The sequence below is a fragment of the Lithobates pipiens genome, unplaced genomic scaffold (genome assembly GCF_037356315.1).
Source record: "Lithobates pipiens isolate NorthernLeopardFrog02 unplaced genomic scaffold, aLitPip1_a1.2 Scaffold_10, whole genome shotgun sequence".
NCBI classification, from domain to species: Eukaryota; Metazoa; Chordata; class Amphibia; order Anura; family Ranidae; genus Lithobates; species Lithobates pipiens.
This window is the reverse complement of record NW_027507686.1, coordinates 190,271,694-190,297,291: the sequence shown is the minus strand read 5'-3', so window position 1 is coordinate 190,297,291 and position 25,598 is coordinate 190,271,694. Positions and strand designations below refer to the sequence as shown.

Below are 25,598 nucleotides of genomic sequence, written 5' to 3'. Positions count from 1 at the left end.
CTGGGGGTGAGATCTTCACCTGTAACTCCCAGAGGAAGTCACAAGGTGTGACGAAACCGGTAGGAGGAGCTCTCCCAGGGGGTTATCTGATGCGGGGAGGAGCCGAGAGAGCCGCCGAGGGACCCCAAAAGACCAGGATCGAGGCCACTGTGTGCAAAACGAGCTGCACAGTAGAGGTAAGTATGACATGTTTGTTATTTTTTTTGTTTTAACCACTTCAGGACCGCCGTATTGCCATTGTACGTCAGCACAATGGCACAGGCAGGCAGAATCACGTACATCTACGTGATTGCCTTCCAGCGGGTGGGGGGTCCCATCGGACCCCCTCCCGCTGGTTACGGCGGTCCGATTCGGTCCAGGAGCGCTCCGTGATGAGGGGATGGCCGTTCGTTTTCGGCCACCCCCTCTGGATCGCTCCTGGCCAATGAGAAGCTTCCTCCCCTGTGTATTGTTTACACAGGAAGGAGGAAGTGATGTCATTCTCCTCGGGGCGGTCTTTTTGACCGGACTACGAGGAGAAGAGTAAAAGTAAGTCTGCACGAACACTACACTGACATGTAGGTACACACAGGCACACAAACCCCCCCCGATCCCCCCCCCGATCGCCCCCCGATCCCCCCCCCCGCCCCCCCTCCCCCCCCAGTCACAGTGTCACTGATTGCATTGATCATTTCTTTACTGATCAATGCATTCAGTGTCAGTTGTGACAGTAAAAACTGTCAGGACAGTTAGTGTTAGGTCCAGGGTAGCCCCCTATCACCCCCCAATAAAGATTTAACCCCCTGATTGCCCCTAGAGTTAACCCTTTCACCCCCTTTTGCCAGTGTCACTAAGCGATCATTTTTCTGATCGCTGCATGTGTCGCTAGTGTCGCTAGGTAGCTAGTTATTTTTTTAGGTTCACCGCCAGGTTTTTATATCGCTAGGTACCCCGATATACTACCCAATAATGTTTTTAACCCCCTGATTGCCGCTAGTTAACCCTTTCACCCCCTTTTGCCAGTGTCACTAAGCGATCGTTTTTCTGATCGCTGCATTAGTGTCGCTACAGTCGCTAGGTAGCTAGTTATTTTTTTAGGTTCACCGCCAGGTTTTTATAGCGCTAGGTACCCCGATATACTACCCAATAATGTTTTTAACCCCCTGATTGCCGCTAGTTAACCCTTTCACCCCCTTTTGCCAGTGTCACTAAGCGATCATTTTTCTGATCGCTGCATGTGTCGCTAGGTAGCTAGTTATTTTTTTAGGTTCACCGCCAGGTTTTTATAGCGCTAGGTACCCCGATATACTACCCAATAATGTTTTTAACCCCCTGATTGCCGCTAGTTAACCCTTTCACCCCCTTTTGCCAGTGTCACTAAGCGATCGTTTTTCTGATCGCTGCATTAGTGTCGCTACAGTCGCTAGGTAGCTAGTTATTTTTTTAGGTTCACCGCCAGGTTTTTATAGCGCTAGGTCCCCCGATATACTACCCAATAATGGTTTTAACCCCCTGATTTCCGCTAGTTAACCCTTTCACCCCCTTTTGCCAGTGTCACTAAGCGATAATTTTTCTGAACGCTGCATCAGTGTCGCTAGTGTCGCTAGGTAGCTAGTTAACTAGGCTCCCAAAAAGTCCCCCACATGTGGTATCCCCGTACTCGGGAGAAGCAGCAGAATTTATTTTGGGGTGTAATTTGACTTCTGCCCATAGCATGTGTGAGCAATATATCATTTAGTGACAACTTTGTGCAAAAAAAAAAAAGTTTGTAATATTCCCGCAACTTTTGGCAAAATATAAAATATTCCATGGACTCAACATGCCTCTCAGTAAATAGCTTGGGGTGTCTACTTTCCAAAATGGGGTCATTTGGGGGGGTTTTGTGCTATTTTGGCATTTTATGGCCTTCGAAACTGTGATAGGTAGTGAGGAGTTAAATCAAAAATTTGCACCCTTAGAAATCCTGAAGGTGGTGATTGGTTTTCGGGGTGCCGTGCGCGACTAGACTCCCAAAAAGTCCCACACATGTGGTATCCCCGTACTCGGGAGAAGCAGCAGAATGTATTTTGGGGTGTCATTTCACATATAACCATGGCATGTGTGAGCAATATATCATTTAGTGACAACTTTTTGTAAAAAAAAATTTTTATTTTTTTTTTTGTCATTATTCAATCCCTTAGGACAAAAAAAATAAATATTCAATGGGCTCAACATACCCATCAGCAATTTCCTTGGGGTGTCTACTTTCCAAAATGGGGTCATTTGGGGGGGATTTGTACTGCCCTGCCATTTTAGCACCTCAAGAAATGAGATCGGCAGTCATAAATTAAAAGCTGTGTAAATTCCAGAAAATGTACTCTAGTTTGTAGACGCTATAACTTTTGCGCAAACCAAAAAATATACGCTTATTGACATTTTTTTTACTAAAGACATGTGGCTGAATAAATTTTGCCCTCAATGTATGACTAAAATTTAGTTTATTCGATTTTTCTTATAACAAAAAGAAGAAAATATCTTTTTTTTTCAAAATTTTCGCTCTTTTTTCATTTATATCGCAAAAAAAAAAAATCGCAGAGGCAATCAAATACCATCAAAAGAAAGCTCTATTTGTGGGAAGAAAAGGACGCAAATTTCGTTTGGGTGCAATATTGCATGACCGCGCAATTACCAGTTAAAGCAGCGCAGTGCGAAATTGCAAAAAGACCTCTGGTCCTTAAGGTGTTTATTGGTCCGGAACTGAAGTGGTTAAATTACCTTTTAGAGTTACTTTTAATAAAAACTTTTATTCATACAAAATTACATGCCACAATCTGCCCCACTAATAAATCTTGTATCATTATGAACCACTAATTCTGTTCTAGTTTAGGTAACACACATTGCACTGTAACCAAAAGATGTTTAAATTAAAACACCCGACCTATGACATGATTTTACTGTCAAGCAATTCTGTAGTACAAATTCCCTACCACGTTGTTCAGAAGCATTCTAAAATAAACACAAGATGGAGCTGTTAGCTGTTCTTTATAAAGCAAAGTCTGCAGAGTTCACTACATCCTGTGTACCCAGAATGCCCTGCCAGTGACGCCATATTTTAGTGAGGTGTAGGGTTGGGTTTACAGTTTTTTCCATGCTCTTATGCACACCTCCTCCATGGCAGTAAACACAATAAGCGTTAATGATTTCCTAGCTTTGTTATACTCCCTGGGTGCTTGTTATCAACCCTGTCCAAAGTCCAAGGGCGAGGCAGGCTCTGGAGGTGTGAGGTTGGCTAGGCCAGGATAACCCAGCACACGGTATATGGCAGACATTAGCATTTCCGCACCTGTACACCTAGAAAGGGGAAGCAGAAGGCAGCCCATGTCCTTGACTTTACAACTGTGGGGGACTTCTTTACTGTCAAATACACCTGCCAGATTATTTTTTTCTTATATCAGAATGGCAGATTGAATATTTGCCAACAATCAGACAAATATTAAAGGTCAGCGTTGGAAGTAAGAAAGCAAATGCAAAGACTGTATGAATATCAGAAAGATAAGACCACTGGGGAAGCAAACAAATGAAGCACTTTATAACAACTTGCTGTCGTTGTGCAGATGTAGCGAGAGCTCTTTGTAGTTATCATAAGAGTTTTACAGATCTGGCGTTTTTCTAACCGAGGATGTTATGTAATTTGTAATGAAAGAATTCTGATCTATTCAGGTATAAGGTAGTTCCACTGAAAATACTGTACAGTACAGAACTGAGCAGGTGAACCTATTTTCACACTTAAGCGAATGTGTGTGTTGGCCATGCAGGGTAAAAAAAAAAGGGTCACATCAATTACTCAATTCATTAGCATGCCACGCTGTTCAAATGCTGGGCGCAAGAGCAAAGCCTTGTGTAGTTGCTGGAATCACAGCTTACTACATTTCTATTCCATTTCTATAAAGGATTTGCCACATGATTCACTAAGCACATGTTTTCTGGATATTCACCTGATTGCATTTTATAGAATTCACCCATCATTTTTAAATAGAGCTAACCCATCACATTAAACAAGATTCCCTTATCAACAGAAACATACAACATAATAGATATATTCCAATAAAAACATGAACCACCTATTACATTTACCAAGATTTCCCCTTCAGCATCCATATACAACTTAAAGGCCCGTACACACGATACAAGAATCAGATGGAAAAATTTGTACGGCGAGCTGCCTGCCGATATTCGGATCGTTAGTACGTTGTTTTCAACAGATTTCACTTTTTCATCAGACAAAAGCTGGTTGTGCAGACTATAACATTTTTATCAGATGTGAACTCAAAGTCTGATTTTCGTTTCATTAGTACAGTTTTCGTACAAAAAAAAATCGTAAGCGCAAGACTACGCATGCTCAGAAATGAAAATACGTACAAAACTATTCAACACATTACCTCACTTCTGACGTTGTATTCTGTCGTACGAAAATTTTTGTATTGTGAGTACCCTCTTCACTTTCAACATGAAACAAGCAAAAAATGGACGTTTGGTCATTTGAAAATCTAAGTGTGTGCGCAAGGGTTAAAGAGATTCCAATAACAAACAAACTTGGCCTATCTGACGCCGCAATAAATATTGGGCAAATTGCCCTATGATGTCTGAAAAGGTGAATCTTGGGGAGAAACCTCTCAAATGAAGCCCCAGACAGTAATAAAAATCTGTCAGGAGTTCTAATCCTTCACCATTATTTCCAAAAGCTAAAAGAAGGTTTGGCTGGATATAAACTTAAAGTATATGTAAAGCCAAACCACATTTTGGATGGAGCAGGGAAGGTTCACCCTATCCAACTGTGACCATTGTCACTGCAACAGAATGTGATGGGAGATCCATAATTCTATCGTTATCACTGGAACAGAGGGTCAAGAAAAATACCCCAATGGGGTCACCTGTCCTGGCTGGAGACATCTCTATAAGGGGAAGTCCTAGAGTTGCCACGTCATCCCTTTAAACCCGAATACATATGAATTACACAGGTTCTGTGGCTGATTAAGGTGGTAATTAATCTCACTTGGTGCCTTATCTGCATTAAATTAGCCTCAGAACCTGTGTAATTCATATGTGTTTGGGTTTAAAGGGATGAGGTGGCAACCCTGGGAAGTCCCTTCACATTAAAGAGATGATTTCCTTGTGGTTAGTGTTGAGTCTCCATAGATGGTAAATCTTACCAGCAGGAATCAGGCAGCAAAAATAAACCGGACAAGGGTTTCAAACATTCTCTACTCTATCCAACAAAAACAAAAAAATACATTTTGACCTTAGATATACTTTAACACACATTACGTGACTGAATATTTGCTCTGTCAGATCAGTTCTATATGTGAATGATTTACCAGATATCTTAGGATTCATTACTTGGATTGTAATACACCAGTAGTGAACACGGTTAACAAAGGAACCATGAGCGGTATTCCAAGACTCAAAACAAAGTATATCAGATACACAAACAAAGATATATTACCCAGGGCCTGCTCAGCCATATTACTTAGCTGGTTGTCCCATAGTTACCTTATTTCCTCTTAAAGGAAACCTATTATAGGAAAAATATGCAAGCTACAATTGCTGACCTCTCCTGGAAGAACTAACTACCTGTATGTCATAACGCTGCTCTAGCGTAAATACTATCTGAGTCCTTAAACAGAAACAAGTATAGAGATAAGTAGTTCTGACTTTTCACAGACTTTCAACAAGCTTGTACTTGGTCTGTGACTAAGAAACATGAAATCCAGGCACAACCAAACAATATGCATTTTTCAAAAGAGGCAGCCCACGTATATTTGTATGTTTTACACCTATGGGGGTGTACTTTACAGTAATTAAAAACTCACTAAATGTTAAGGTTTTATGCATACTAGACTTGAGCACAACGGAAAATTTCGTTTAGTTTCGGTTCATTCGTAAAATACATAATTTCGTTCTGTTATATTTGTTATGTTACGTTAATATGTTTTCGTATAATTCGTTGAAATTCGCTATTTATGTATGTATAGACATTCGTGATCATGATTCGTAGTTTGGAAAGTCGTTTTGTTTATTGAATCTTTTAACACACACAATGACAACGTCTCTTCTCCTCGGCTCAAATACAATACAACACCCTTCTAACTCAGTTCTCAGGAATGCACTTTGCCAGTAATCCATCCTGCGGCACAAAATTAATTAGCTGATTGGACTATAAGATTTACTTTGAGCTGACCTTTTTATTTCATTAGATCTTTAAAGAATTATAGAATCATGTCAAATTAATTCGTTATATTTCTTTTGTATTCGTTGTAATTCGTTATTTTTTTATTTGGACATTCGGATGCATTAGAATGTCCGAAAGATGCAAAATTCGGCCGAATTTCGATTCGTTAAGAAACGAATTGCACAAGCCTATCACCCTTATGATATTGGGGTCAACAGGACTCTCTACAAGGACCTTGCTCACATTAAATGCACAGCATGTTCATTTTGATGTTTTGAATGAGTGGATGCTTTGATTATTTGACCCTAATTGCTGAGCCATTCAGTGGAATACACTAATTTGGCCTGGCACCTGGGCATTTAACATGGCCAAGCAAAGCGTGCTGGAAATCACCTTTTGGAGTATTTTACTGGGAAAGTCTGACCCTTTAAAATAGTGGGGGTCAACATACTAGATAAGGGGGCCTCAAGTGCAGCCTCTTAAATAAGCAAAAAGCTGCACATAATGTTCACTGTACATAATATTGCAGAAAACTGGACATACAACAGTAGATGGTCAGAGATTGAACAACCCAAAAGAGTAGTTGGAGACTGGGAACTTTCTGCACGATGATGACAGAGACTGAGTACATGTAACATGAAAATGCTGAATATCACTGCTCTTAATGACCCTTTACAAATCAGTATTCCCACATTTTAATCCCTTCAGCCAGGGGCGTAACTATAGGGGGTGCAGCAGTCGCGACCGCAACTGGGCCCTGTGCTGCAGGGGGCCCATGCAGCCCCCTCTACATATGGTTGGCAGCAGCATAGGCAGCTAGGGGTACCAGTGCACCATGCACACGGGTGGCTGGAGGTGAAGGGTGACTAGCAGAGCTCCATGCTCGACTATCGCACTGGCTGCTCTTTAGTTGTGCATTCCCTGCATGACCTGTGTCCTCGGTCGGCTCCTCAGAGTACCCCTCTCCTACTCCATGCATTGCCGCTCAGTCCGATGTCTGTTCTCCCCAGCCAGAGTGAAAAAAAAAAAATACTGATGCCAGTGGTTGAACTACAGGGCTCACAAAGGTCATACCTGTGACCACGCCCTGGAGTTCCACCGCCGGACTCGGAGGGAAGGGCCCTGGCTGGGGTTCAGGGGGGCCCTTCATGGTTTCTTGCATCGGGGCCCTGAAGGTTCTAGTTACGCCACTGCCTTCAGCTATCATTAAATTTACTGACACACCAACACAACACTTCCAAAATAAGTCTCTTTTTAAAGCAGAGCTCCACCCAAAAGTGGAACTTCTGCTTTAAGTACTCCTCGCCCCCGACATACCACATTTTGGTATGTCATTTATTTTGGGTGGGGAGGGTACCTGGTTTTAAGAGGGATTTCCTGTCCCACTTCCTCCTTCTTTCTTCTGGCCGCCTAGATGGCTCCTCCTCTCTCCCCTAGGTGACCCCTCCCTCCCTGCAAACTTCTTGGACACGTTACAGGTCCCACTGACAGAGCGCAGCGTGACTCACGTGTGTGCAGTGCGCGCCCGCCTGTGAAGCTGCGAGCTGTCACAGCCGGGTGCTTAAACGTACAATTCCGGCACTGTGGAAAGGCGGGGGAGAGGAGTGAGGCATCGGGCAGCAGCATCGTTGGACCATGGGACAGGTGAGTGTCTGTTTGTTAAAAGTCAGCAGCTATACTTCTTTTTTTTTTTTTTTTGTAGCTGCTGACGTTTAATAAACGTAACAACCAGTGGAACTCCTCTTTAACTAAAAACACCACCAAGCTACTCATTCTCTCCCTTGTTATCTCTTTCCTCAACTACTGCAACTCCATTCTTGTTGGCCTACCTCTACACAGGCAATCCATCATGAATGCTGCTGCCAGATTTATCCCTCTCTATTCTGTGTCCGTGACCTCCCCACTTGCCAATCCCTGCACTGGCCTCTGTTTGCCCAAAAAAAATAAAAAATAAAAAAACAGAATGACACATAAAGCCATTCACAATCCAGCCTCGTCTCAAAAGATCACCTAAACCTTCATATTTGCTCCTTCTAGGACTTCCTGCTCCCTTGTCACCCACCCCCCCCCCCCCCATGTTTGCCTCCAGTGCATCTCCAGAGCCTCTCCCTATGTCTGGATCTCCCTACCCCAATCTTTCTTTCTGTCTCTTGCCTCTAGGACAGCATTTTTTTCAACCAGGGTGAGTTTGGGCTTCTTCAGGGGTGCCTTGGCAAACTGCCTAAAAATTGCCCAAAAACTGTATACAAGCCAGCAGATGGATCAAGCCTGCCTTTTAGTTTAGGCCTAAACTAGAGGTCACATGGGACTTTGTTTGATCATACTCATCATATAAAAAACAGCTACTTACACTCCAAACCCAGCTCTGAAGAGGAGGGGACACCCCTTGAAATGCGTAAGTGCTGTTTGGACTTTTATTCCATGTTTAATACCATCAGCTGAATGGAGCATCTGGTGGATTTCAGATTTTTCTTGACATATGCCTTCCAATTGTGAGTCTAATGTACACATTTTAAACATGAAATTGTCGCAAAGGTAATGCGCTAGGCTGTTGCGCCCTCTGTTTTCTTTAATTTTAGTTTCATTGTGCACCATTACAACTGTCCAGCCACTGGCGTCTTTGCAACCAATGACTCCATCAGTTCATAAAGGGGAATGTCGGGTGCCTGCCCAGCATCCTTGTTTGCCCCTCTCCATCAGCACTGTTGTCACATTAGCTAAGCGAGGGACAGAAACTGAGAAACATAGGAATGCAAGTCATTACCGATGTGCAAAGGTGTATTTGCTTTGGAAGAATAAATCACCTCTAACATTGGATGCTGTACATTTGTGGGTGTTGCTGTGTTATGCAAAACTATTCGTTTTGTGTTTTACCTTGTAGAATGGGATGCACCAGTCTTTAAGGTTTTTTACCTTAATGCATCCAATGCATTAAGGTAAAAAACTTCTGTTGCAGAGGATATCCCCAGCCCTCCTTCATACATATCTAAACCGAACTTGATCCAATGGTGTGCATGAGAGCAGCGGCTCTCCCAGATCTATCCCTCCCCACTGGGCAGATTGACAGTAGTGGGAGCCATTGGCTACTGCTCCTGCCAATCAAATCCTATGATGGAGTGGGGGTGGGGCCGAGCCCCACTGCCTGTGTCCATAGATGCACAGAGAGTGGCTCGGGAGCGAGCCCGCACTACTGACCCCAGGTTTCTATGGGGGCATGCAGTAGAGGGAGGAGCCAGGAGTGTCTGGAGGGGACCAAAGAAGAGGAGCTGGGTTGCTCTGTGCAAAACCATTGCACAGAGCAGGTAGGTATGACATATTTATTATGTTAATTTAAAAAAACTAGACCTTTATAATCACTTAATTCTCTCCAGGAATGTCTATCCTGCATCTACTTAAAAAGTGAACTTTTACTTTCTCCATCAACTCATCCCCATACAGCAGCTATTCCTTTTTGTACCACTTACCCCTCCTTTTTATATTGTAAGCTCATTCAAGCAGTGCCCTTCTAACCCACTTGCCTTAAATTATCTTGTAACTGTACCATCTCCTTTTGTTTTTGTAAAGGGAATTTGTATATAATTAATTGTATTGCATATAATTGTATTCTATTTTATATGTATTGCACACAGCACTAATTTTATGCTTATGTTTTCAGTACATGTTTGCATTCTTTCAAGTCCTGATTAGAATTAGCCTGCCTATGTTACGCCCCTTGTTACCATAAAAGTACAATTGTAATATTAATGTGATACCTACGTAATCTTGTGTATAAAAACCTTCAATTGCGTCATAATCAAGCAGAACAGTTATTTGGAAAGATGTGGAGTGTATCTTTTGTGTCTGTTCCCTACTGCAGTAGTTATTATTAATTTGGAACCACTAATCAATATGAGGATAGTTGCCCATCTATAAATTTATATGTCAGTTTTGTATAGCATTTTGAGAACTGTTGGCGCTATATAGACATTATATAATAACAGCAATAATAATCTGATAGTAAGGTCCAATATAAAAGATCATAAAGAGTGCAAAAATGAGAAAGGGAAAAAGTAAGAAAATGAGAAGGAAATTAAATGATTTAAAGCGGGAGTCCACCGGGACTCCGCGTTTTTTTTTAAAAGCCAGCAGCTACAAATACTGCAGCTGCTGACTTTTAAATAGTGACACTTACCTGTCCAGCGCGCCCGCGATGTCGGCACCCGAAGCCGATCGCTCGCTCGTGCCGCTGCCATCTTGGGTATGGGAATCAGGAAATGGAGCCTTTCGGCTTCATTTCCCGGTTCCCTACTGCGCATGCGCGAGCCGCGCGGCGCAATCCGGACGGTCCCCGCTGCCTCTGGGAGCTTTGTGTTTCCCAGCAGGCAGCGGGGCACTTGCTGAAGGGGGCGGGCGCTTGCGGAAAGGGGCGTAACGTACGCCCCTTTCCGCAGAGAGCTAGCCCGGAAGTGGGTGCAGTTACCTGGATTATCCAGGTAACTGCACCCCCCTCCCCCCTGAAAGGTGCCGATTGTGGCGCCGGAGGGGGGGGGGATTCCGATGAGCGGAGGTCCATTTTAGGGTGGACCTCCGCTTTAACTAGCAGAAGCAGAATAATTTTTCTTTACTGGGCCTGAGTATTCACCTAGGCAAGGAAACCAATTACTACTAGTTGCTGGGTTGGTCACCAGGTCGAAACAAAACCATCAGTGCTGGTCACTCTACCCATTTAGCTCTTCTCCCCTCACCTTTATTTATTGTTTTTCATTTTTCTATACATACCCTTTTTCCATGGGACAGGAAGTGGGTTGAATGATGCTAGCCATCGATTAACCCAGAAAGGACCATCGCTGGATCTGCAGAATCATTGCGGAGTAAATATTGTAGTAAGAATTGCTTTTTACAATTTCCAATAATGCTAAAGTTGTGGGTTTAAATTGTACAGAAATGCTTAGCAGTGCAATTGATAAAATTTATAAATCAAGAAAAACATGAAAGGAATTTTTACGAAAATAACACTAAACTAGTCCTTCACCTGTTAACCCAGTAATACAATATCAGATCAGATATGTTAACACCTATCAGATAGGTTATCACTAATTAGTGCTATTCAAAGATCGATTCCTCTGGTATTTATAGGAATAGTAGATAGTAAATATTTTCTGCATATCATGTTTCCTTGGTATATTCCAAATTTTAATTACTGCTCAAATTCAATCTTTTTTAGTTTTGAATAAAATAAAGAAAGTTTACAGCCTCTTCTGGGGGGTTTAATTTAACCCAAAAGAGTTTTAATTAATATTGAAATGGGCATAAAGTAACAACCCGATGCTGACTTAAGGCAGCCATCTGATTCATTTTTTTTCCCTTCAACCAATAGGGTGAATGAAGGGGAAAAAAAAAAAAGGGAACAAGAAAAAGAAAAAAGAGGAAAAAGGACTTTAAAGGTTTCCACTGAGATCCCAAACAGGAAAGAAAAACAGTCACGTATTATAGTAAAAATATATACTATCACCTGCCACGAACATTAAATAAAAAAACTAAAAAAATCATGCTTCGAGGGTCGTAGTTAGGCAACCTGGGGTCATAGAGACTGCAAATTTAAGGGGTATGTAGCCTAAGTGCTCCCCCACTAATTTGGGGCTCCTATGACCTATGGTTCTAGAGATGTGGGTCTCCTTGCTCAACCCTTTAGAAGTTACATACAGAGTGGCCAGTTTAAATACAAGCTGGCACACTCTGTTTGCAGCAGACTGAGAGGTTGAGCTCACAGTGCCTCTCACTACTTGTCAGAAGCACTGAGCTCAATAAACAGCTTGGAGTCTTGGACCAATGGTAAAGTACCATTGGTGCCAGCTGTCCAATAAAAATGCTGTATTAGAAAAGTGTCTAAAAGACAAATATTCTCTTCCAGCCCAGCCCTCTTAACTACAAGCAAAAAATGTGTTTGTGTATAAGATTTACCCACATTCCCATGTTTTTCTCACACAGTTAAGAGGGAGAATGAGAATCTGCGGCCTGCTGAAAAGGTATTGTTATAATCAAGCTAAATCATATATTTATATGCTGTAAGATATTTATCTATTTACTGTGAAATTACTGGTTGGAAATTATAACTTCAAACTTCAATAATTTGTCCGTTAAGACACTTGCTTGAGTACAGATTTTGAAAAAATAGTAAATTAACTTCAAAACAATATATAATAATTATTTGTTAATTACTTATGGTAATTAACCCCTTGCCACCCAGGCCAATGCTGGCTCTTCTTTCCTACATGTAAAAATCATTTTTTATTTTTTTTGCTAGAAAATGACTCCGAACCCCCAAACATTATAATATCGTTTTAGCAGACACCCTAGGGAATAAAATTGTGGTCATTGAAACACGCAAAGCAACACTAACATTAGCCTGATTTTTTATTTTTTTTTGTATGATGTGAAAGATATTATGTTGAGTAAATAGATACCTAACATGTCACACTTTAACCACTTAGGGACTGCCCGCCATCATTGTACGGCGGCTCTTTGAAGTGGGATATCGTTCTGGTAGCCCCTTCTTCAGCAGACGGTCACTTTCAGATAAAAGTGGTCTCAGCTGCAGATTTGCAGCGAGATCTTTTATCGGTGGTAGGAGAGGGCCCACCCTAGTTCTTTAAGTCCTCAAATGTCAGTTGCTGACTGCAGAGCTTTTTAAATAAGTAAAGAGAATTTTCAACCTTGTTGTGACATTCTGCCCTTGGTTTTTTTTTTGCTTGTATGGAGGCACTTTTGGCTACAGCACTCTGTCTAATAGGCACATATGCCGAATAGCATGAATTTAGAGTTTTGAGTTTTTTGAGTTTTCACAGTTCTTACTCAAAGTTTGCAAACTTTGCAGAATCCCATTAAAGTCCATGGGAGGTGAATCTTGTAATTCAGTTCTGATGATTTGTAGGAATAATAAGCAAGCTAATATCAAACAAAAGGCATAGAAATCCAGTCACTTCCATTGGGACATATAACAATGCCAAAATAAAAATGTGTCTCCCCTCACAAAGAATTGTCATCCCTTCAATACAGCTTTCACAAACACTGGCAATATGGCTGCTGTGAGCCCACTTTTTTATGGAAAGGGGGCTGGGTTATCCATTCCTTCACATTCTTGGATCTTGTAAATCATCTGAAAAGGGGAAATGGCTACGAACTGTCATAAATGATTCCTTATTTCTAGGGGCGCACCTTTATACTTTTTGGTAAAAAATTTGTCATTTGTGAACCCAGGGGATCTGATGTGAGCCCATCATAGTGGAAAACATGAACTTCACCCTTAATTATCACAACAGACATATAACCAGCAATAAATACCTCTATAGAGTAAAGCCAACACACCAGGTTCCAGATAGAAAACTTTACTGAAATGTTATGGAAGACTGAGGTATCGTTTCAGAGACATGGCGGTCCCCTTTATCAGGGTGATACACACCTTGCTTAAGGTTTGTCATTTTGATAAAAGGGACTGCTTAGCCTCTGAAATGATAGGTTGCTCTTACATGTAACTCCATTAAAGTTCATAAACTAGAACCTGGTTTGCTTTCTTTATTCTATACTGACTTTATACATTACTATTGTTTGCCAAGTACCCTCTAAAAGCAGATTCTCACCCTCCATATCATCATTCCTCCTCTCCACCCCTCCTCCAATCCTCTGCATGATTAGGGATCTTTTTCTTTCTTTATTTACTTATTTTATTAAGTTGTCTGGCATCGCCTCCCCCCGCCCCCGCATGACGTGAACTTTGCCTCCCGGGGTATGAACGTCACAAATCCCAGTAGGCAAAGCCTTTCATTCAGTAAAAGAGAAGGGGGTGGGCCTAGCAGGGTGTCATTGAGAAGCATTCTGGCTGAACCCAGAACAGCCGGCAGCCTCTCAATGACATCACGGCAAAACACGGCGGCGCAGGACTGAGCGCTGCCAGAATAGAAGAGAGTGTGTAAAATGTACAAAAAATACCTGGCAATGGTTTTAAAATGTAAAACAAATGGAGTTCCACTCAAAGTCTCAACAATATCAGATACCTCATAATCAGGGTTCCCACGAGCCTACAAGCAAGTTCAGACTAACCACTATCTATGCCAAGTGGTTATAAAAAATTTTTGGCCAAACGAAACAAAAAAAAAAGTGTACTGTTGGGTAGATTTCCCTTCACTTCCTGGCCAAAACAGGAAGTGAGAGGAAATCCCTCTAAAGTGAAGGAATTGCTGGTTTTCACCAGGGTCACCAAACCAGTGTCCCCAATGAAGGTGTTTCCTGTTTTCTGGCGGCAATAATGGTATGGTATCCTGATGATAATGGTAAACAGGACAAATTGAGACAGTGAATCTCCCCAACAGGGACACAGCAATAAAAAGGTGTTTTAATCCCTTTGCCTTGAACATTTGATAGATAGACAGAATGGCAAATTTTGAGATTTGAGCCAAAGTTCCTAAGTAACCATGCAAATGAACAAAGGTGGAAAGCCTGATCAGGCTCTAAATGTATAAGACAACGTAAGTGCCAGGCTCATGGAGCATAAACTGGGGCAACTGACAGCGAGGCATATGGGGTGCACAAGAGCCTTTGCTCGGCTTTGCCATATAAAACTGTCCAGCAATGGGAAATACTTTATCAGATAAATGGTGTCAGAGGGGAGGTTACACCGTGATAAACACCAGGTGGAATGACAGGTGATGGAGGACAAACACCTCTAAAACAGATCTTCCAAATGATAATGTGACATATCAAAGAAGGAATGCAATATTTATCTTGGTTTTATGTTAATATGAACGCAGATTACTAAGGGAACAGATTAGTTTGTCTAATACATCTTTGACCAAAGACTATTGATAATATGATAAAGAATTTGTCTACCGATCCACAACAACGCCTCAATCTTTTTGTTTTGACAATGTGTAGAACCTCTGTTCCTTGGGTGCCTATGCAGCCAGTGTAGCGGCTTAGGTATTTGAAATCCTTGCTCTTCTTTCTGTAGGGATTCTGGGATGGATCAGAGCCATTTTGATTGGTGAGTGCCAGCTTGTAAGTACTTTGGTCAATCAGAATCATCAGCACAAATCTGAATATAGCGTTTTTTATTTTCGGCACCTATGTGCATGAGCCAATATGAACACTGTAAAAAAGTTGATGTCTTAAATGTGCAATGTAACATGTTGTCAAGAGATGACTTTTTCCTGCTTAAATATTATTCAAAATAAAGCAACGTATACCGAAGCAAAACGAAACATTGACTTCAACTCCTCCCAGAGGTCTAAGCCACTGTTTCTCAACCATTTTCAGTCAAGACACCCTTTAAAATTAAAGACAATCTTAAAGCACCCTTTAAAATTATGGACAGTCTTGAGGCACCGCATCCTAAAATGTAAAAAAAAACAATTCTAATAGTTTTACATAATGCAGCAACATCCACACATAGAACACCCTACGTTAGAGGTGGGTTCAGTGGTGACTGGTAGTCCAAAAATGTGGAGGGGCTCAAACAAACTGAAAAATACTGAAAACAAAAAACATAAATTGCAGCCACTGTGCCCATCAAACGCAGCCACTGTGCCCATCAAACGCAGCCACTGCCCATCAAACGCCGCTATTGTGACCCCCCCCCCCCCGCCTGCTCACCATCTGCCTGGCAGCAGGTGACGGCGGTGAGTGGTGTCCTCCGAGCAGTGTCCTCCAAGCGATGTCTTCATGTGTCTCTTCCAGTCCTCTCCTCCTGTCAGGCAACCAATCACAGCACCTGTTGTTTCAGCCAATCAGATGATGGGTAACAGAGCACCTGATAGGCGGAGAGGCAGTTCAGTGTTAGGACAGCGAATATTCATTTGGTGTTCTAACACACCTGGGTGACCTTTTTTGACGCAGAGTCTATGGCTCTAATCAGGTTCTTCAAAAACACCCTCCACCACTGTAATTCAGGCGCCATGCACCTTAATAGGGGATGGCAGCAGGGGCCATGGATAGATTCATGCTATGCATGAATCTATCCATGGGTCAAAGAGGGGGCGGCGCCCATGTGCCCTTAAGGATGCACTGCACTGGGTGGGATTTTTCCAAAGCAAATACACTTTTGCACACTGGTACTGACTAGTACTCCAATGTTTCCCTTCGCCCTCAATTTCTCCCCATCAGTCAACTAATGTGACCCCAATCCTGAGGGAGAGAGGCAGAGGAGGGCCAACCAAGGATGCTGTGGAGGGGACAGACATCCTCCTTATCAACGGATGACATTATTGGTTGTTATGAAGCCAGTGTCTAGAAAGTCATAATGGTGCATAATGAAAACTTGTGGCTTTGTGCAACTAGGGCAGGCTTTATCCACCTGCTGGCTTGTATTAAAGGTTTTTTTTTATTTATTAACTTTTTTGGCATTTTGCCAAGGCACCCCTGAAGAATCCTCAAGGCACCCGAGGGTGCCTGGGCATCCTGGTTGAAAAAGGCTGGTCTAGACAATGACAACGTCTCTGCACTGAAAACATCTCTGCACTAAGATAAAAATTGGGCATTTAGGGCTGGTTCACACTTGACTAAATTTCTTACGCTTAACATATGCTCCTATAGCGTTTGAATGGTGTTAGTATGGGTGTCAGAGTGGCGTAAATGAGCTGTAGTATTGGGGCATTTTACAAGTATTAAAAAGGCTCCCTAGATGCCCTATGCACAGTTTTGAATAGTTTGATCAGTGTTAATGCGTGCTAAAACTGCTCCACAATGGAAAGTGACAGATATAAACAAATTTTAACACCTCACAACCGCACTGCAACTGTGCTGCAAATGCCTGCCAGAGGGTTTGCTGAGCCTTACCATAGACTTGAATGGGAAGCGTTGAAGGGCTTCAAATGCCTCCTGACTCGACACAAGGCTTCAATTTTGAAGCAAAGCAATGCTAACGCTACATGTTTTTATAATGTGAACAGCACTATGTGCTGTCCATTGTATCATTTTAACACCTCTCAAACGCCTGCTTTTAATGCCAGTGTTAACTTAGCCTAAGGCTCGGTTCACACAGGGGCAACACGACTTTCAACACGACTTTTGGAGGCAACTTGGACGTGACTTGGACGTGACTTGGACGTGACTTACAACACTACTTTAAGTCGCCCCAGGCCAGGCGACTTGCCGTGACCAATCAGAGAATGAGCTCTCAGGGGGGAACTCCTTTTGAGAGCTGATAATTCTCTGAGAGTCGCCTCCGTATAGACGAAGATCCGACTTGGAGGCGACTTCCATTGAAATCAATGGGTACCGGTCGCCTACAAGTCGGATTGAAGTAGTACAGGAACCTTTTCTGAAGTCGGAGCGACTTAAGTAGTGTGCATTAAGACAGCTCTCATTCACTTACATTGATTTCTACATGTTGTGCGACCTGAGGTGACTTGGGGTGACTTGAAGTCGGATCTGAGTCGCCCCTGTGTGAACCGGCTCTTAAGCATATTTAAGCTAAAAGAATTTCTTTTAGCTTTGCATAGAATGGGAAATCCAAAAATTGCCACAGATGAGGATCAGAGTAAATCTTCAAATAGTGACACTGGTTCTGGCAACAATTCTCAAAGGCCCTTTTTACACAAGCATCCCAGCAGTCCCAGGTTTGAGTCATGATTGCAGAGATCAACAACAGGCTGCAATGTATCCCTATGGATATCTGGAAGTGAGCGGATGGGTGTCTGCCTATATCTGCCCACATTCAGGTCCATTCAGGATCATCAGTGTCAATGTAAAAGGTGTTAATCCAGGTTCGCTTTTGCTGACCTGACCGGTTGTGGGTAGATATACTGTAGGTGGACACAGGTCCACTTACATCCATCCATCCATAGGGATTACATGAGTGTCTGGACATGTGTCACATACAGTAAGTGACATCTGATCCGACAAAGCAGGAACTTCCGTGCTGGTATGGAATGGAGTGTGCCCATGTAAAAAGGGCCTAAAAGGGAATTTGCCTCTTTTTAGCCAACTTTTTCTTTCATTTCCTGTTTCTACAGGTCGGGAAGTGATGGAAAATCTCCTCAATAGACACAGGAGTTTTAACCATTTCTAACTCTATCCAAACTAAAGGAAACCTTTACTGGGAAATATGAAAACTCTCATTGCTGACTTGCTTCTGTACATGCTAGTTGCCTGCCTATGTTGAATTAATCCGATGACTAACCTGGAAGAATTGCTATATGTAGCTGCTGAAGTCAGAGTGGTGTATGAACTCGATCTAATCCTTTTCACTCTGGTTCTGTGACTCAAACGATTGAAGTTGCTGGATCAAAAATCCAACCAGGCAACAAGTATTTATGATTTCATGAAACGAAACTCATTAATTTAACAGTTTTCCAAAATGGTTACATTGAAGCATGCCAGGAATGATAACTGTCAGGCCGCGTACACACGCGCGGACTGTTCGCCCAACTTTGTCCGTCAAACAGTTTCGGCAAACAGTCCGCTCAAAATTAGCATGGACGGACATGGCCACACACGAAGAACGAACAGTTTGCTGAAACCGTGCGCGATGACGTGAACGGCACGTACGACGGGATGAAAAATACGACGTCCTATACACTGCATTATAACTTTCGGCGTGTAAATCCTTTCTGAGCATGCGCGGAACTTAGTTTGACGAACAAGCCTACACACGGGCGGACTGTTCGCTCAAACAAGGTTTCAGCGGACAGTTTTACGGAATTTCCGAAAAACCTTGTTCGTCAAACTGTCCGCTGAAACTGTCCGCTGAAAGCCCACACACGAGCGGACTGTCCGCCCAAACACTGTTCAGCGGACAAAGTTGGGCGAACAGTCCGCGCGTGTGTACGCGGCCTTAGTTGCTTGGGCTCTCAGTCAAACTGTTGAGTCGTCAAATGACTGGCGTTATAACAGATCACATGTGCAGAACCATGTCAGCTACAGATCAAACAGAGGCTAAGATGGCAGCAAAGGATAGGAAGGTTTAGTTTCGCCTTTATCTATTCTTTCAACCAAAATTTGCTGTAGCCATTATGTATGTGTTGCATACAACACATGCTGTATGTAATTCAAAAAAAAAAAAAAAGTTTTGATGATGAATCTTGATATCTCTTAAACAATCAAGCGATAAGGATCAGGGAACATATAATGTTATCATGACGATGATCTAAAGTTCATGACAGATGAAATAGCTTGGTAATGTTCGGGTTCAAGCTGATTTTCCATGTTACCTTGTTTATTGCTAAAAAAGATTTGATGCTAGATAAGATCTGTTTCTGTTGACTGCAGAAGAGAGAACAAAAATGCACAAACAGCCCTTTTAGAATGACCCTAATGCTGCCAATATATGCCATTCCAGGTGCCATTATCTTCTCAGGGATAAGAACACTTATACTGTACTAAGAAAAGAGTGCTTAGAATGGTAGAGATGAATACTAGCAAGACAAGATGGTTGCAAAGGATTACCACTGAAAGTACATTAGAAGACTTGGTTTCTCTTATTAAAGTCAACTTCCAGAAAAAAAAGCTAAATACACATTTCAAATACACATCACTATTATTCAACCAAGCGATTTGTAATCTATCCAGCCATTGCGATTCCTTCACCTCGAAAAGGCAGCACAGCCAACAAGTTTAAAGAGGTTGTAAACCTCTGGAAAAAAGTGCATGCATCGCATACTAGCTCATTATGAAATACTCACCTTAGAACAATGCCCTGCAGTGCCATCCGCATTCCGCTCCCATGGCCGACATCTTTCACTGGAGTTACTTCCTGGTTCATCAGCCAGCTGTTATTGGCCAGAGCCATGATGATGTCACTCCCGCGCATGCGTTATGGGTGCCTCCAGTCACGGCACGGTACTGAAGAAACGGCTTGAGTGGGCCATTGCTTTAGTGCCTATGCGCCAATGACGTCGGCATCAGAGCATATAGTGAATATCTCCTAAACTGTGCAAGTTTAGGAGATAGTTACAGTACCTACAGGTATGCCGCCTTATAGGATTACCTGTAGGTACAAGTGGTGTAGCCGGGTCCAAAGACATGCAGGTAGGTTAATTGGCTTCTGTCCAAAATTGGCCCTAGTATATGAATGGGGACCTTGGATTGTGGGCTCCTTGAGTGTAGGGACCGATGTGAGTGTGTAATGTACAGGGATAGGGACAACTGTAGACACTCAGGTTGAACTGGATGGACTGGTGTCTTTATTCAACCTTACTAACTATGAAACTATGAAACTATGAAACTATGAAAGTGTCATTAAATCCACATTAATAAAAACTGTCAAAAAATGTATTACATGCTGTTCATACTCACTCAGTCACTATGGGATTCGTTTTCTGTATTCTGCAAAAAACCTGGTTGATCTTGCTGTTCTCTACCTCCCCCTCTTGTCTATGTCCCCACTGCAGTTGGGGATTTTGCAGTGCAGTGTTGGCAGCTCTGCACGTGCTCGGTTTTCAGTGTATTTTCCACCCTGAGCAATACATCCCTCTTACATCTTTTCAGCCCATGGGACTTATATAGAGTCACACATGTGGGCGTATATACCAGGTAAATGACAGCCCACTCACTCCCTCCTCCTCCATGCCCACTAACCAGCTAAACACAATGGGGTGGGATATTACATCTTGATTGATGGAGGCTTCACCTCCCTGCTTTTCTAAGACATGGCCTGGAGGGGTGTAACGCAGCCTGTGACTGGCAGAAATCCAACCACAATATGTTTGCCAAATATAACAAAGATTTGATTTCAAATATACGGTATATTTGTATGACAATTTAAAACAGTTTATTCTAATTATTTATATTTACTCTGTATCCCAAAGACACATCAGTTTGGAACATGTGACCAGCAGCAAGCTCCTCCTGCCACTGCTTCCCTGCAGACATGCTGGGAAAGAGCTGGGTCATGTGACAGCTGTATATTGATTAGGAAAAAGGTACTTGAATGTAGTTTTAAAAAAAATTTAAATAATTACAATGCTATTATCCACATACAGAAAGAGAATGGTTAATGTAAATTAAACAGTGTGTGTTTAGTATCACTTTAAAGAAAACATTGGTGTTACCAAGGCTGCGCCAGGGGCTGATGTTGGCTAAGTCATCCAGTCATTGCTTGCTAGGAGTTAGGCAGCCAGGCTGAAAAGTGTCATTGGCTACTGCCTGCACCATAACAACCAGTAAAGCTGTGTGGAACAGGGACTGAATACACACAGGAATGATTTACCTTTGAACCTCTGTTGCCGCCTCCCACCATGCCTCAATGAGTGCCACCTGAGTTGGTCTCATGGATGCCACAGACCTCGGTGTCCCCTCCATGCCTGTAGACTCCTGAATCTTATTGCTCCAGTTGGGCTAGCCAATTGGAGTTTGCAGCCATTTTAGTTTGGTTGCCACATGCTCTGCTAAAGAAGGGGTCTTGTACTCTGAAATGTTCCTTTTTTTTATTTTTATTACCTCAATAACAGCATTGTTGATGCAGTGATGCGGCCACTTTTATATAGATATAGATAGATATCTATATATATCTATCTATATATAGATATATACAGTTGTATGCAAAAGTTTAGAAACCCCTGACAATTTCCATGATTGTCATTTATAAATATTTGGGTGTTTGGATCAGCAATTTCATTTTGATCTATCAAATAACTGAAGGACACAGTAACATTTTCAGTAGTGAAATTAGGTTTATTGGATTAACAGAAAATGAGAAATGTGCATCAAAATGAAATTAAACAGGTGTGTAAATTTGGGCACCCTTGTCATGTTGTTGATTTGAATACCTGTAACTAATTAGCAGCGATTAATTGGAACACAGAATTGGTTTGGTGAGCTCATTAAGCCTTGAACTTCATAGACGGGTGCATCCAATCATAAGAAAAGGTATTTAAGGTGGCCAATTGCAAGTTGTTATTCTCTTTGACTCTCCTCTAAAGAGTAGCAACATGGTGCCCTCGAAACAACTCTCAAATGACCTGAAAACAAAGATTGTGCTACATTATGGTTTAGGGGAAGGGTACAAAAAGTTATTGCAGAGATAGAAGCTGTCGGTGTCCACTGTGAGAAACATAGTGAGGAAATGGAAGACCACAGGCACAGTTCTTGTTAAGGCCAGAAGTGGCAGGCCACATAAAATATTGGAGAGGCAAAGGCGAAGGATGGTGAGAATGGTCAAAAACAGCCCAAAGACCTACAACATCAACTTGCTGCAGATGGTGTCACTGTGCATCCTTCAACAATTTAACGCACTTTTCACGGGGAGAAGCTGTATGGGAGAGTGATGCAAAAGAAGCCTTTTCTGCACACACGCTTCAAGCGGAGTCGCTTGAGGTATGCAAATGAAATTGTATGAAATTGCTGATCCAAATATTTATAAATGACAATCATGGAAATAGTCAGGTGTTTCTAAACTTTTGCATACAACTGTATATGTATGTATATGTGTAAATATAAAAAAAAAGTATATGTATGTATATATATATATATATATATATATATATGTGTGTGTGTGTGTGTATATATATATATATATATATATATATATATATGTGTATATATATATATATATATATATATATATATATATGTATATATATATATATATATATATATATATATGTATATATATATATATGTATATATATATATATATATATATGTATGTATGTATGTATATATATATATATATATATATATATATATATATATATATATACATATATACACACACACACACACACACACACACACACATATATATATATATATATATATATATATATATATATATATACATACATATACTTTTTTTTTTATATTTACACATATACATACATTTTTTTTCGCACACTTGTTTTGTCATTTTGGGTATATTAGTATTAAAGAATGTAATGTATTGATGGTATGCTAGTTCATTTCGTTTCTTTTATCCGTATTTTGGAGTACAAACTAGAACTCCTCAATTGGATATTCAACACCCAATTCTATTATTTTTCTTTATATTGCACTTATATATTCAGTAAGTGTACAAAGGTTTTATTCATGTAATGCAGAATCCTGATTGGTCAGTAAAGGAGCAGCTGCACACTGATAAGTCATCTAAGTAATCTATTCTCTCCTCTCTGCTCTCTGCTCCTGTCCATATGTTTCCATTCAGCACATGTGCTTTGAATAGACCAATTCAAGTCTAATTGGTTCTTAGTACTGACACTTTGTCTCCCACAAGTGGAGTGCTTTTGAACAAGGCATGAAAGAGGCTAATATGACGTATTCAGGTTTGTCGCGTGGTCAAATGCTTTTATATGGCTAAAAGCCAAACTTTTTTTTGCTTTTGGATAGAAATTATTAAAAAACCTTCTCATTACCCCCCCTCCCCCCCCCCCATCCCATTGGGGACATTTTAGTCCTGGTATATAATAGTCAACAGGACAAACACAGATGATGAAACTTCCCATCTGCACAGTCAGCAATAAAAACCTGGGAAAGGTTAGAATCTTTTCATAATTTCTAAAGTGAAAAAAAAAATGGTTTAAATAAACTTTAAATATTGTAAAGGAATACCCAATTACATCAATGGGGTCTCTGTTTTAAACAGAGACCAGCAGATAGGAATGACTATTTCAACACATAAGGTCATTTTAAAAAGCAGTGAATGTAACTTTCACAAAACATTTACTGGTGATGAATTAGTCACTGCAATCTAAAGCCTCGTACACACGATCACATTTTCCGATGGGAATTGTGTTGTGATAGGCTGTTGGCGGAAAATTTGACCGTTTGTAAGCTCCATCAGACAATTGTTGGCCAACTTTCCGTGGACAAATGTTGGATGGCAGGTTTATAAATTTTCCACGGACAGCGGTGTGTTGTCGGATTTTCCGAGCGTGTGCACCCAAGTCCGTCGGACAAAAGTCCAAAGTACAAACACGCATGCTCGGAATCGATGCTCACCAAAAACAACATTAGCAGAAGGTGCCCAAAGGGTGGCTCTGGCAAACAATTGTGTGCCGTTTGTATGCAAGACAAGTTCCTGGCCAATGCCCTTCAGACAAAAGTCTGACGCTTTGTCTGCGGAAAATCTGATCATGTGTACGAGGCTTAAAACACATGCACCTGGAAGATTTAACGGCAGTGAATGTCAGATTCACTGGTTTATAATCCTACTCCAAATTGTTACACAGCTGGTGTGCTTCTATGCTTGAAACCCTAAATGAATCTGCTGAAAAGGTTGTCAAGCCCTGGATTTTTGGTTGATGTTCTACCTAAATGCAAACTTCTCTACATTAAACGGGCTATGTGTGACAACTCTAGCTAGGATCTGAACAATCCAAAGGCATGTCAATCTTCTGTTTACTGACTCACGCCAACGGGAAACAAAGGGGAGTGGGAAATTATGTGTGTGGTTAGGATGGGGTTCTTTGGATATTGCATAACTTCCAACTTTCTGAAATGGGAAAGAGAGACAGCTTTTAGTACAGCCTAGAAAAGGACACATTCTTACCTTGTCCTCTGTTCGGAAAACCATAACGAATCAACGTGCAAATAATAATTAGTTATACGTTTTTAAAAATAAGATCCGTTCAGTCCCAAAATCCTTTAAACAGTCTTGATGAGCAAAACCTATCTTTGTTATTGCTAGCAGAATTCCAGCTGGGAGCGAGACTGCAAGAAGCTTTACCTAATGTGCAGCTCGGTCAGGTCAACGATGATTTGACCTCCTACAAATGCCTTTATGCAATAATAGTAATAAGTGTACATCCTACTCCAAAAACAGTTCACAAGACATAAACAAGATCTAATTTATTTAAATATATTATATTCTATTACATGCATAAAAACACCAACGGCATCTTTGCTTCACAAACATTTCCCAAATTATACTAGTATAATGTCAAACACACAGTTGGGCTGATTTGCTAAAACTGGAGCTTACAAAACCTCGTTTTGCAGCTTGCAGTTTTTGTTTTGTCAAAGGTTAATTGAACCACCTGAAGTTAGAAGCTGATTGGCTACCATGCACAGCTGCACCAGATTTTGCACTCTTCAGTTTTAGAAAATCAGCCACACAATGTTTTAATACCACTAAATTGTTTTCTAAATGAAGCTTTGCTGACTCCTTACTCTTTTTCCAATTCACGCCGTGTCCAGGGTAATGGCTTATGAAATCTTTCCTTATTAAACATCACACATTGATCAAAGGAAACAAACAATTCCATAAATGCTCTTGTCCGCAAGATCGTTGACCCCCGTTACCTGCTCTGATCCAAAGCATCCTGGCCTGCGCATCAGATTGTGACCTCTCTCCGCACCTGCTCCGAGCTCTGTCCTCCTGGCTAGGCTGGAAGCCCGGGCCCCCTCCATAGGGGCGTGCTACTGCTGCTGCCACTTGTTTCTACAGCCTTGAGAGAGGATTTGGGTTTGGGAGGGGATTACATTAGGGGCAGTCATGTGTTACAGC

The 25,598-nt window shown here is 41.5% G+C and overlaps 1 protein-coding gene across 8 annotated transcripts in view; it reads right to left on the bottom strand.

The window, feature by feature from the left end:
• Positions 1–25,598, bottom strand: part of MYRF (myelin regulatory factor) — a 244,940-nt gene that overhangs the window by 180,073 nt on the left and 39,269 nt on the right. The window contains exon 1 of one of the 8 annotated variants that reach the window (XM_077460762.1): positions 25,394–25,513. The exons of the other annotated variants lie outside the window; for them this stretch is intronic. Within the exon in view, the coding sequence (XP_077316888.1) occupies positions 25,394–25,412 (19 nt within the window). The 5' untranslated portion in view covers positions 25,413–25,513. Of the gene's footprint in view, positions 1–25,393; positions 25,514–25,598 lie in introns of those variants that run through there. 8 annotated transcript variants of the gene reach the window in all.